Source organism: Brassica napus, chromosome C9 (genome assembly GCF_020379485.1).
Source record: "Brassica napus cultivar Da-Ae chromosome C9, Da-Ae, whole genome shotgun sequence".
NCBI lineage: Eukaryota > Viridiplantae > Streptophyta > Magnoliopsida > Brassicales > Brassicaceae > Brassica > Brassica napus.
The window spans coordinates 33,523,126-33,537,125 of NC_063452.1; the positions used below are offsets into that span (position 1 = coordinate 33,523,126).

General features: G+C 33.3%; 1 protein-coding gene and 1 long non-coding RNA gene across 3 annotated transcripts; one reads left to right on the forward strand and one right to left on the reverse strand.

Moving 5' to 3' along the window:
- Positions 1-727: 727 nt before the first annotated feature.
- LOC106347254 lies at positions 728-4,431 on the reverse strand. Of its 2 annotated transcripts, XR_001270670.3 has the most exons (5): positions 4,044-4,431; positions 3,863-3,962; positions 3,235-3,619; positions 2,719-3,145; positions 728-1,015 (listed from the first exon to the last, which is right to left on the reverse strand). It is a non-coding gene; the product is annotated as an uncharacterized LOC106347254 (long non-coding RNA). The 2 variants fall into 2 exon arrangements; XR_002659397.2 differs by lacking the exon at positions 728-1,015 and having other exon boundaries at positions 2,251-3,145; positions 4,044-4,424.
- Positions 4,432-13,039: 8,608 nt separating this feature from the next.
- Positions 13,040-13,682, forward strand: LOC106350047 (putative protein TPRXL). The gene is made up of 2 exons (XM_013789989.1): positions 13,040-13,338; positions 13,436-13,682. Exons 1-2 carry the CDS (start codon positions 13,040-13,042, stop codon positions 13,680-13,682), a joined length of 546 nt encoding a protein of 181 aa, XP_013645443.1.
- Positions 13,683-14,000: the final 318 nt, after the last annotated feature.

Here is a 14,000-nt window from a genome sequence, read left to right on the forward strand (position 1 = left end):
GACTTCACAATGTTACTGATGATTAAGAGCTTAATTATATATAAAAATGGTGAACAAAAGAGTCGAGAAGCTTAGAAAACTCTTCCTCAAGTCTCAACACAGTCTGAAATACATTGTGATTTTTTTTTGATAAAAACACTCCATTAAGAATAATTATGTTCCATATATTTTATATCTCACATGCAGTCATGATGACATATAATGTTCTAAGAAATTAAAAAGATAGATATAACAAAAACACAATGAGAATATCCAAACATTAGAAGCAATTGTTAGATGTGAATTAGTCAAATTAAACGACCATTATACCCAAACCACAAGTAAATTAAATACCAAAACAATCCGGTGATATCCAATGACAGAAAGATTTAACAAAACTATTTAGTCTACTATAAAAATCAGTTTCGACACAAACTGAAAATAATCTAGCACGGACCGACCCTAGTAATGCATAAACTAAACCAGATCAAAACATTTCGTTAACTTCACCAAATACAATACATTAACTATAGATTATGTAATCTATACCCCCAACATACCTAAACTAAACCATAACAATAGTTTAGTGTTCGTCTCCCTAACCCTAAACCCCAACAATCCAACCCCTAAACCCTAAACTTTTTTATATCATTTACCAATTAGTAAAATTTTCACAAAATGCTACCAACAATATTTTTGAGAATATCTTATTCTTATAATATATTCCAAAATTCAGATAGTATCTGTGGTAGATGTCGATTTAAATTAGAAAAAAAATTCAATGCTTATTTTTTATTGTTTTTGACTAACAACTCGTGGATAATTTAAAAAATTCGATTCCAATGGTATATTCCAAATTTGTTACATCTGCTACATTCACTACAAAAAGAAAAAACTAAAATTTCTTTGATAATGAAAATGACATCTTCGAAAGATGTGAAACCCTTCAAAAGTGGTTGGAAAATGCATATGAAAGTGTTGCATACTTGGAACCAGTACAACGCAGTGCATGGAGACACCCTTGTGATCGTGCTATCTGATGAAAATGTGAGTTTTCTTTTTATATGTGTTACTAGATTCTGACCCGCCTTTAAAAAGGGCAAGTATATTTTTTGTTTTACATTTTAAAAAAAAAATTTAATTTTCATATTTATATTTTTCTTTATAATCATATTTATACTTTTTTTTGTAATTGTGTTTCTCTTTGTAATCCTATTTAACAAAATAAAATGGGTTTTATAAATTGTGATCCAATGTAACCACGTTACCTTTAAAACGCAAAACTAATTCTAAAATATAGAATTAGTGGGTTCGTTTACAAAAAGAAATATGGGGTTAGTGGTTTACAGTTATATTATTTACTTAATAGATAATAACTCTTTAAATAAAAAAAATAGTTGGATCCTACTTTTATTGATTGGTCATATTGTTGTTTTAATAGAATAGATAACATTTAATAAATATTTTTGATCGAATAACCTATTTCGGTCCCGTTAAACTAAATGAGTTTATATGAATGTTTATTTCTATTAAAACCGTTAAACCCTATTTTACCATCTCGTTTTTTGTTAATTGATAAACTTAATGTCTACGTAAAATATTTAAAATTTGAATAAATTAAAGTCTAGTTGAATAAATCCTAATTTTTTAGGTGAGATGTAAGTTATAATTAGTTAAAATAATTAAATATACCAAATTTTATTATTACTAAATATTATATTTTAATAGTCGGTGAAAATAATATATATCTTCTTTCATAATATTAAAGGTGAAAAAATGAAACTACAATAAGTATTTTTATTTTGTATTTCTTAACAAATATAAAGTGTCTGTGATATAAAAATTAAATTTTGTACTTTTTAACCGAGATTATAAGAAATAATTAGCATAAAATTATAAAAAGATATGTCAATAATGTAACTGTATACATAATTATATAAAATAATGTGTTCTATTAATAAAATAAAAAGTTAAAATTCTAAAAAGAAAAAGGTTTAGATTATCCAATAACACACAAATGAAAATTTTGATAGAATACTGTTGAAAGGAAGTAAGCAAACTTAGTTTTGATATAAACCCAAAAGAAAAGAATAATTATTATCATTTATATAACAGTTGCCGAATATAAATATTAGAAAGAAGTGGTGTGGCCATCGATAATTATGGAAAGGAGGTTACAAAATACATGTTTTGACCAATAGATGGTAGTTATGGAAATACAGTTTTAATTTCAATTCAGTTTAAAAGTATTATGTTTTTTTTTTTTTTAGATTTGATAACATAGAAAAACAATTATTAGACTCAACATATATCAATTGGTCATACTTGTGTTTTAATAGAATAGATTTTTTAATTAAACAATAACTTTATTCTAAATGTTGGCTCCCAAATTTTAGGTGATATGATGTGGTGGTTACAATTCTCATTGTGTAGTGGTTACATTTAAATTTCGTTTAAAAAATAAAGGCCCAACTGATTATTAAGCAAAAGAAAGGCGCAGCCGATTATTAAGGGAGAATACGTGATATAAATGAAGGGTGGTTACTGGTTACATAGCTTTATTATAAATTGATGCAGTTATACAAAAACGTAAAAAATTTAAGTTGGACCCAGTTAATATCAATTGGTCATACAGGAGTTTTAATAGAATAGATGTAAAATTTGGTATTAGAAACAAAAATTGTCTAAATTTGATATTTGCTCATCTATAAAATATGAGATATGAGATTAGCAGTCTACCTGTTTATGAGGGTCCGTTCCTCACAGCAGGACCAATGTAAACAGGTGAAAGAGACAACAGATGCTGCAGCGAAACAAGAGGCAGGAACTCTTCTGCTGCTGTTTCATTTTATAGTGACTTAACTTTTGGTATCACCATGATCTCCCTTTTGGTGATGGTAAATGTTCACTTCCTACGTGTATTTGTCTTAAATCAAATTTATCGTAGCTGTCAAATGTAAAATTCAAACACATTAATAAACTAATCATGCGATATTTATATGGAAATTAGGATTTATATTAATGTAAAAGAAGACAGTATCTAGAAGACAAAGTATCTGGAAATAACTTATCTTTTATTTTTAAAACATATTGTTCTCCATAGAAGAATGAAATCCATAATCTTTGTAGTTGGAATATGAATATTTTCTTCAAAAGTATATTATTCCTGAAAGGAAATTTTTTTAACCCTTTTTAACAAAACAAACACCTAAACACAGCTCAGTTTAGTGGAATGGGATGGGTTTGGAAGGATACAATGGAGAAGATACAGCTCATGGGGTCAAGGAACTTGCGGAGAAGAGAGACACCGCTGCACTCGGAACTGGAAGCGCTAAAGTGGGCAATGGAGAGTATGATACAACACTCGACCTGTCAGAGGTTTGGGACGGACTGCAAGGACCTGATTGCAATGATAGAACAGCCGCAAGATTGGCCCAACTTCTCAACTGAACTGGAAATCATTCAAACTCTTCGGTTATGTTTTTGGGACTTCAAGATCAGTTACTTTCCAAAGACGCAGAATGAGATTGCAGATTCGTTAGCTAGGAATGCACGTTCGTTTCATAGATCCTTATGTTTTATTGGTTGTTCTATTCCGGTCTGGCTTCCCAGACCACCTCAAGTTTGAGTAATAGAATAGCTGTTTGCCAAAAAAAAAAAACACCTAAACACAGATTCTAGAGCTGTAAATAATAACTTCAACAGTAGATAGAAATTGTCAAGAGATCTTACGCTTTCTTGCCACTGTTATTTGGCTTTTTTCCAGATTTTTTTTGAATCAATTTTAAAACAATTAGATCTTTTTTTTTTTTTTTGAACAAAAAACAATTAGATCTTTATTAACAACTATGGGTCAAAAAGAAAGATGTGAAATCAGATTTACCTTTTTGTGGTCTTTCAATTCTTCTTAGGACTTGGTCAAAGAGAGTTGAAAAGGTGAACTTCGTCAACCATCTCAAACTCATCGTTTTTCTCACGGATGCCTTCAGATCCAACATGCAAAACAAGTAAGAATTTTTTTAAGATATTTATCTCTTCTAAAATAAAAACTTAGAGAAAATCACCTAAATAAATCGTAAAAGGTGAAGTCCTCCGTGGATCTACCGAGTTTGGATCGTTAGGACGTTTTTCAGCTAATCTTAGAAAATCGGTAGTTATTTGATTTGCTACCATCGATTTTCACCTCTACAAGCAGTCGTTTCCATCTTTACCACAACAAGTAAGCCGCGGCCGTTCATATCATGAGTTCTCTAACTTCGATTAAAAGTTTCGCCATGGAAATTGTCTTCCGTAACGAAACATCGAGACAGACAATTTTGTTCTTGCCTTTTCTGTTTTTTAAAGTGAGTGGTCATCGACCACACAATTTTGTCGGTTCAGATGTTTTTACTTTGGGCCATTCGGGCCGAGATTAGTATATGTTGTATTTCCAGTTCTTATTTTTTTGAGCAGTTCGGGCCCATTTTAAATATTTTGTTTGTATTAACAAACATGATTAAACATATGATTATTAGTTTTTACTTTTCTTAATCTATGTTTAGACATTCCTAAAATATCTTAATATTACAATGAAACATGTAAATATTTATTCAAATCTTAGTATAATAGTATATTAACAAAAAAAAATTGTATTTTAAAATAACTTTAGCAAAAAAAATTCTCATCATAATAAAATTTATTGAATAGAATATACCACTTTAAATCCTTTCACAACATCAATCCAAATTTTGTAAACATCATAATTTATTAATAAAACAATAATAAAGAAAGATGATAATTTTTTGTTACAAAAATCATAAAGATAATTTTATGTTTGCTGAAAAAAATAAAAATATGAACATATTACATTTCTAATTATTTTCCAATTTTAAAAGAAAATTTTAAAAACATTTATAACTAGATTTTGAAATGCTCTTAGAAAGCGCGAGTTTATTTTTGAAATTAAATAAATTCTTCTTATATAATTTCTATATAAGATAATGTATAGGATTGATTACATTTATCCGGGTGCACAGAACCGTACCAAACTAGAAAAAAATAAGCTGAGTTTCATAAATAACCGAGCATTTTCTATATCTTTGAAACCGAAAAATAGAAACCAAATGAGTACTTAAATTTCTAAAATACAAATTATATACCTACAAATATTAATTATATTTAATTTCTAAATAACCAAATATCCTAAAAATACCATTTATAAACCAAATTATGCAAAAGAAAAATTAATGACTTGAATATTTTTTATTAAAATAATTAATAGTTAATTATTTATCCTTTATATTTTTTTTTCCAAACAATCTAAACTACCCGATTTAAAACACAATATATTTTACATTTTTGAAAATTCAATAAAACGTATCATATGCAATGTTAGAATTGTCATGTGTAAAACATGTTTGAATAATCTGTCCAATATTCATGGGGATTTATTGTTAGAATAATTATATTATTGATTATGAAACAATAATAAATTAGTTCATTTAAATTATGTAAAGTATTTATATAGTTTGTAAAATATAAGGTAAGACCAAAAAAAAAAGTAAAATCTAATAAAATGGTCCAACAACCTTGTTTAAGTAGAAATTTTAAGAATCATTCCCTTTTAATAGTATATATATAATTTTAAAACTTTTTAATCATTTACATATAAAATACTTATAACTTTTTTTTTCAAATATATTTATAAATACCTATAAACTACTTTAAATTCTTACAAATTAGTTGTAAGAGCTCAAAAACAAGGGTTTATTTATTCGCTAAAATTTTAAAATAAGGGACTTTTTTAAAAACAACCTAACATTTAAAGTAAAACTTAAAACCAATTTTTTACTTTTGTTATTGCTATTCATTCACCTATGAATTTTCCATATTCTCCCTATGTTTTTCAAATATTTACAAAATTACGAATATATTTATTTTTTTTATTATTTCAAAATTAACAAAAAAAAACAAATACACAATAAACATCATACTATTATTTGAGAACACACTTAAATAAAAACATTATAATTTGATTGGCTCACTATTTCACAATATTGACTCAGCTATTTCACATGGTGAAATGACATTAATCATTAACCTTCTTTAAATTTGTTGACATGACATGTGATTAGACAAAAGCTTTGATTTAAAATTAAAAAAATAAGAACCCACTTTCGTAGACATTCCAATATATTAGTCAAATACTATAAGTAGTCAAATCACTATGCTATTATTATATTCAATTTTATCACTATTTTTATAACATTATTAACAAACAATTTTGTACGAAAATATGATTCAATACAATTTTATCATATATATATATGCGTGTCTGTGTGTGAGAGAGAGAAATATATCAACTATATAGCTTATATCACTACAAGAAAGCATATTTTTTATGAGGGTAGTATTCGTTGTAAATTCGTCGTAAACGGGGTGTTACAACGAATTAACCTCGAAAGACGTTTCATTGTTAAACGACCGTCGTAACGGAGGTTTTGTCGTAAACGACCCGTTACGTTTATGACGAAATATATTCTTCGTAAAGCGCAGGGAAAGTATTCGTCGTAAACGACACGTAAGACTTCGGTAAAGCCCACTTAATGATTTCGATGTAAAGCACACGTAAACATTTTCGTTGTAAAGAACACATAAACATTTCGATGTAAAACCCTCGTAAATCTTTCGATGTTAATCACTCGTAAACATTCGATGTAGACTCCATGTAATGTTTACGAGGAGTTTACATCGATTCTTATTATATTATTATTAGTATATAATAAATTTGAATTTATATTTAATATTCGAAATTTAAAATATTTTAAATTTTAAAACGAAATATGAAAATGAAAAACATATTTTAAAAAAGCATTTAAAAGTCATACAATATTTAAATTCATAATACAAACAGAAATATAAAAAAACTACATATTGTCGAAGTAGTCGGTGGGGTTGCTCTGCTGTTGACGGTTTGGATCGGACTCTTCGGGATTTTGTGATGGCAACCCAAGAGCGGCTCATCTCTCACTCAACATTCTCTGCATAGTCAGGTTTCCCACCGCCATCACGTCTAGCAGATCCTCAAGAGAGTCTAAACGAACCTGCTGGCTATCCATTCGAGCTTTCATCTGAGAAGTCTCTTCATCCCGTCTCGAAGTGTATGACGAAGTTGTCCTTTCAACTTCGTTAACATAGCCTATGCCAACTATTCGTCCCTTCTTTTTAGGAGCCACCTATAAAATTAAAACATATATTAATATAGTTAGTTATGTTAAAATATTAAAAATAACGTAAACAAAAATTTTAAGTTGTACCTCTTCGAAGATTCTGTCGGCCTCTTCGGTGGTCAATGTGACCGGTAATCCATCGGGAGACTGCTGGGTTAGTTGCGTCTCCCGTTCTTCAATCCGAGCAACCACTGCATGGAAGAGTTTCTCAAATGCAGGATCCACAAAAACTCCGTCGGATGTGGCGTGAGTCATCTTGAATAGCTCAGACAGAGATGGTAAGACTCCCGTCTTCTCTAACTACAAAAAAATAATTAAATATTAAAATTAAAATTAATTGAAAATTTTAAAATAAATATTAAAAACAAAACTTACAGCTTCTAGACGGACTCCTGCATGAGGTTTTTGTCCGGTTCTGTGAACCATGGAAAAATGACCATCTTTATCCTTCGTTCTTCGAGAAGCAGAGCATGAATTGGCCTTTTTGATCGAAGAGGATAGCTTCCAATAGGCGATGAGACCATCCCACACATCCGTCGTGAGCTCAGTGGGCTTTCCCTCATACCCGTAGATCTCCCACTTGTCCTTCCACTCGGAGACTGTGTTGCAAAGGCGGGTCTTTGCCTTTGCAACGAATTCCCTCTTCACCCTCTCGGTGATTCCCAAAGACCAATGCCACCTTTACTGAAACACAAAATTTTTGAACAAATTACAATTAATAATAAATATTTTAAAATAAAAAGTAATATTTAAAAGTGATAATTTAATTAAATTTAAAAATCTTGCCGCAAAACATTTAAACCAAGTGATCTTAACGTGATTTGGTGTCATGCTCCAGTTCGAATATGCTCCGTCGTAGTAACCCTTAATCATCGCCGAAACGCTCCGGCTAACACGGTTGTTAGCCCCAAACCTGAAACAAAAAACAATTTAAATGTTAGAAAATAAAAATAATTTAAATTTTAATGTAATAAAAATTAATAACTTACCAATAAGTTCCTCGGGGTCTATCGGGGTCTAGAACTTCCAAACCCTCCCGTCCAGGCTGGGCAAGCAAATCCTCTACCGTATATCTCGCGTATGGTGCATATGAAGGCACACGCAAATCTGGATGAACTTCACCTGCTGGGGCAGGCTGAGGTGCAGCTGCTGGAGGAGGAGGAGGAGGTGGAGGAATCTGCGGTGGAGGAGGAGGACTCCAAGAAACTCTCTGAGAAGTCTGAGAGTCTGGAACTGCATCGGAAGATGATGGACCGGAAGAAGATGCACCAGAACCATCGCCAAACAACTGAGAATAAGTAGGTGCTGCTGGTTTCCTCCTAGGAGCCATCTAAAAAAAATTAAAATAAATTTAATCAATTACGACATAATTAAGAAATTATTCCGTCACCTAACTAATCATCTAAACTATTATTCTGTCACCTAACTAATCACCTAAACTAATTACCTAACTAATCACCTAAACTAATTACCTAACTAATTAATCACCTAAACTAACTTAAAAAAATAATAGAGGAGAGAGAGGGTACCTTTAGAGGGAGAGAGGAGTTTAAGAGTAATGAACGAGGCACCCTCGTTCTGGCGCGTCTCAATATATAGGGAAATACATTCGTCGTAAACTCCACGTAATATTACGACGAAGTTACCAGGCCCGTCTTTTTTCATTTACGACGAAGTTACCAGGTCCGTCTTTTTTCATTTACGACGAAGTTACCAGGCACGTCTTTTTTCATTTACGAAGAAGTTACCAGGCCCGTCTTTTTTCATTTGCGACTAAGTTATCAGGATTCGTCTTTTTCCATTTACGATGAAATTATGTGGAATCGGCCTTTTCATTCACGACGAAGTTACCAGGCCCGTGTTATTTTACAAGGATTTGACTACGCTTAACCCTAAACCCCGAGAATGAAATCCCTAAACCCCAAAGTCACATATCATCTAACATCTTCTTCTTTACTTCTTCTTACTCTTTCTCCAACTTAAACCCTAAAACTCCAAATAATTTTTTTAAATCTAAAAAAATACATATTATATAAAACAACATTTGTTACACATACATTAAGATGATATAAAAACAATATTTCTTTAAACATACATTACAATAGAGAAATACAACATTTGTTACATATATTACATCACTCTAAATCGTTTTCGTTCTCATCAATATTACATCATTCTAAATCGTTTTCGTTCTCATCACTATCATTACAATCATCATCGTCGCTTCTCTCGAACTCGTCTTCACGTGCTTCATATGTCGCATCTTCGGGAATATCTTCATATTGAAAGTTTTCCAGGTCGATCAAAAGGATTTCATCAGTTTGTTGTTCAGGTACCTCAACTTCAGTGTTAGCGTCTTCTTCTTGCAAGGGCGGTTCTTCTCCAGTGACAATGCGTCCACGAGGTGTAATTTTGATAGCAGCTAACCAGTTTATCCCGGATCAAAGCCGAGGATAAGGAATGAAGCTAACTTTCTCGGCTTGTGAAGCTAAAATGAAAGGCTCAAATTTGTTGTATCTTCTCCCAAAATTGACATCCACAACCCCAAATTTGTTATACCGAATCCCTCGGTTCACAACAGGATCGAACCATTCACATTTGAAGAGGACGCATTTTAGCTTCAATAACCCCGGAAATTCCACTTCAATAATCTCCAGCAAGATCCCGTAAAAGCCTGTTTCACCTTTCACACATATTCCATTGTTACTCGTTGCCCGATGTCTCCCATACTCGTATGTGTGAAAGGTAAATCCTCGTGTGAAATACATAGATGATGTGGTGACCATTGCAACTGGACCTTGAACCAAATCGTGAAACCATACGGGATAATATGGATCGTCATAATCAACCTGGAAAAACATATATTCTTATTTAATATTGAAGTATCAAAACACTTGCTTAATTAACCAATGTATGAGATATATTACGTACCTGTGATTTTAACCACTTGACAAAGTGCTTATCTTTCCGTATGTCCACATCAGTTGCAGATATTCCTGGTATTGCTTCTTCAACTTGAGATACAAACATGCTGAAAATTAAACAAATGATCAAGTCATATATAATTAACTTCAATTCATATAATTAACATTCACAAAAATATTTACCTTTCAAAGTAACGGGTCACTTCATCCTCGCAGTTGATCAGAATATAAGTGTGGGCACTATGTTTATCCTCTTCACATGACCACCATACTTCTTTCGTTTTACCACCAAACCGTCCAGTTTGGCAGAAAATGTCAGGAACACCATCAATTGCATATGATGTCGGTACTCCACCATCATCATATCTTATAGGAAATCTTTTTCTCGTACGAACAGTTGGAGCAAACTAGTATGATGTGAAGTTAGATGTTTCGGCTGTCAAACTCCCGCAACTATTGAACGTTCCACCTTTGCAAGATTTCTTGCTTTCCCCTTCAAATGTTTCATCTGTCGCTCATACGAATACATCCATTTGTTGTGAACAGGTCCACGAAGCAATGCTTCATACGGTAGGTGGACAACTAGATGCTCCATGACGTCAAAAAATGAAGGAGGAAATATCTTCTCCAGGTTGCACAATATGATCGGAATGTTCTGATAAAGTTGTTCGAGGACTTCTTCCTTGAACGTACGTGTGCTAAGATTTATGAAGAATGCTCTGATGGCTGTATATTGCAAAAGTAATCAAATTAATAACATTTCATAATATATGTGTATATATTATAAATTTATAATTACCTACAAGTGTTTCATGGACATTTGCTGGAAGGAGCTCGGCAAAAGCAAATGGAAGTAGTCGTTGCATAAACACATGACAATCATGACTCTTCATTCCGGAAAACTTTTGACCTCGTTCAACACATCTTGACAGATTTGAAACATAACCATCAGGAAACTTAACTTCTGATGCAACCTAGTCAAACAAAGTTGTTTTGGCTTCTGATGACAACCGGAAGATGGGAGCATGAACGTTTCCATTGCTCTTGATATGTAACTCACTTCTTGAGCAAATATCAGGTAAGTCCATCCTTGACTTTTTGTTATCTTTTGTCTTCCCAAGGACGTTAAATATTGTATTCATGATGTTCTCAAAAAAGTTCTTCTCAGTATGCATGACATCCAGATTGTGGCATAAGAGATGATCCTCCCAAAATGTACTCTTCTTATGCCAATTGTGAGAGACACCATACCCATCAGACATATTTCCAGGAACATGTCAGTTTCCTCCAACCTTAACTATTTCCGGAGCTCTGTAATAATCAATGTCCGCTTCTATCTGCTGGCCGGTGAGATATGGAGGAGGACTGTCTCTGACAACTTTTTTGTGCCGAAACAATGTCTTATTTTTTCTGTACGAATGGGAAAGTGGAAGAAATCGATGATGACAATCAAACCAACAACTCTTCCTACCATTCTTCAGTTGAAAAGCACCTGTCGATCTAAGACAATATTGACAAGATAATCTTCCATGTGTTGTCCAGCCAGACAACATCCCATAAGCAGGGAAATCACTTATCGTCCACAGCAGAAATGCTCGCATCGTAAAATTGTTTTTCAAGGAACAATCGTACGTCCTCACCCCTTCCAACCACAATTGCTTTAGCTCTTCTATCAACGGTTGAAGAAAAACATCAAGATACCGTTTTGGATGCTTCGGCCCAGGGATTAATATGGTCAAAAATAGAAATTCTTGTTCCATGCACATATCCGGCGGTAAATTGTACGGCGTAAGAATGACTGGCCACAAAGAATATTGTCTACCAGACATTCCAAATGGACTAAATCCATCGGTGCATAACCCGAGATAGATATTCTGAATATTTGTAGCAAAATCTGGGTGTACCTTGTTGAAATGTTTCCACGCTCTTGCGTCTGATGGATGTGCAACCTTGCCATCTCTCTGGACATGTTCAGCATGCCACCTCATCGACGCAGCAGTCCTCTCAGATTGATATAATCTTTTCAATCTGTCTGTAATTGGTAGGTACCACATCCTTTGGTACGGTACCCTATTCCTCCCACGGCCTTGCGGTTTGAATCATGGTTTTTTGTAGAATCGACACTCTTCTAACTTGTCATCTTCCTTCCAGTAGATCATGCAGTTGTCGATGCAAACATCAATCATCTCCGAAAATTTGTTTTCCTGATTTTTTTTTTCCGTTTGTGTGTTGTGAGGAAGAGAGTTGTGGGAAATGACATATATATAGAGAAACTTTCGAGTTTGGTAGGTGAAATATAACAACGATTTTACAAGGAATGTTTTACATGAATTTTACAAAGAATGTTTTACATGGATATAACAACGATTTTACATGAACTTACAACCACTTTACAATGAAATTAGTTAAGTTAAAGCACATAGAATACACGTTTTCACCTAAATATAATGGTAACATGTTTCGTTGTAATGTCGATGTAACGGTTACGACGAATTTATCTTTCCACGTACTTTCGTCGTAAAGTTACATTGAGTTTACGACGCAACTATTTCGTCGTAAAGTTACATTGAGTTTACGACGCAACTATTTCGTCGTAAAGTTACATTGAGTTTACGACGAATTTTGGACCCCTCGTAATTTCGTTGTAAACGCCATGTAAATTTACGAGGAAATAATTTCCTCGTAAATCTTCGTTGTTATAGAAACGTTTTCTTGTAGTGTATGAAATTATAAAGCATAATATTACTATTTTAAAAATATTTATCATATAATTATTTTTATTCTAAATTGTATATATGATTTATATATATTGTATCTATAAGTTATAGTTTTATAATTTTTAGAATATAGAAGATGATATTTGTAACATGTTTTATTGCAAGTTTGAAAAAAACTAAAAAAGTCAAAAGCTCTCTGTCTCAGTTCCCAATGGCGAACCCGTGGGCTACAGTCCGCCTCTCCTCTGTCCTGTCTCTGTCGTCCTGTTCCTCCGGTGATAAGAGAAACCTCATTCCCCAAGACCCTCCTGACCTTCAAGCCCAGCTTTCCCAGGTCCAATACCCTCGTCTCTCCCCTTCCCTTCCCTCCTCTAACCGTTCAAAAGTTTCAGTCTCCTCGACTGACTCTGCTTCCTCCCTATCCTCTTCTCCAACTGGCCAAAAGCGCTCTGCTGCTGGTCCTCTCTCAACTAATGCTGCTACTAGTAGTATTGATACTGAATGGAATTGGTGAGTGCCTCTTTGGCAGATCCAACTTCTACATCTGAGACTACTGTAGCTAGATCTACAGTCAAAGTAAGAGATAATCATTCTGAGAAATTTACAGTCAGACTAATAGAGCAAGTTCTCCCTCTCTACCAAACCTTAACCCTATCCTTCCCCTTCCATCATCTGCGACTACGAGCTCCCCTGAGCTTGAGGCTCCTTCTCAAACCCTTGTCCTCTCTGACCCTATCCCCTCCTCCTCATCCCCTCCTCCGGCCGTTAACCCTACTACCTCCTTACCAAAACCTACCCTTGTAGAAAAATCCGAAGATTTGAGGATAAGTCTCTTCAAAGACTTGCTCATGTAACTGTCTCTGCTTCTGGAAGGCCAACCGTGATGATCCCAGATGCCGTCTTTCAGAAAGGTGCTGACTTGCATAAGGATTTCATTGTTTGCATCTTTAATGGAAGACCTCCCCCCTACAGTCAAATTCAAAGTGTGTTAAACCATATGTGGGGCAAAGGAAAAAGATTAGAAATTCACAACAATCCTTCTTCTAGGAGCCTTCTAGTTCGTATTACCAGCGACTACTTAAAGCAAAAGATAATAGAAAAAGGCTATTGGTATGTTGGATACACTCTCTTCCATACTGAGCAGTGGACCTCTTCTCACTCGACTACGGTTT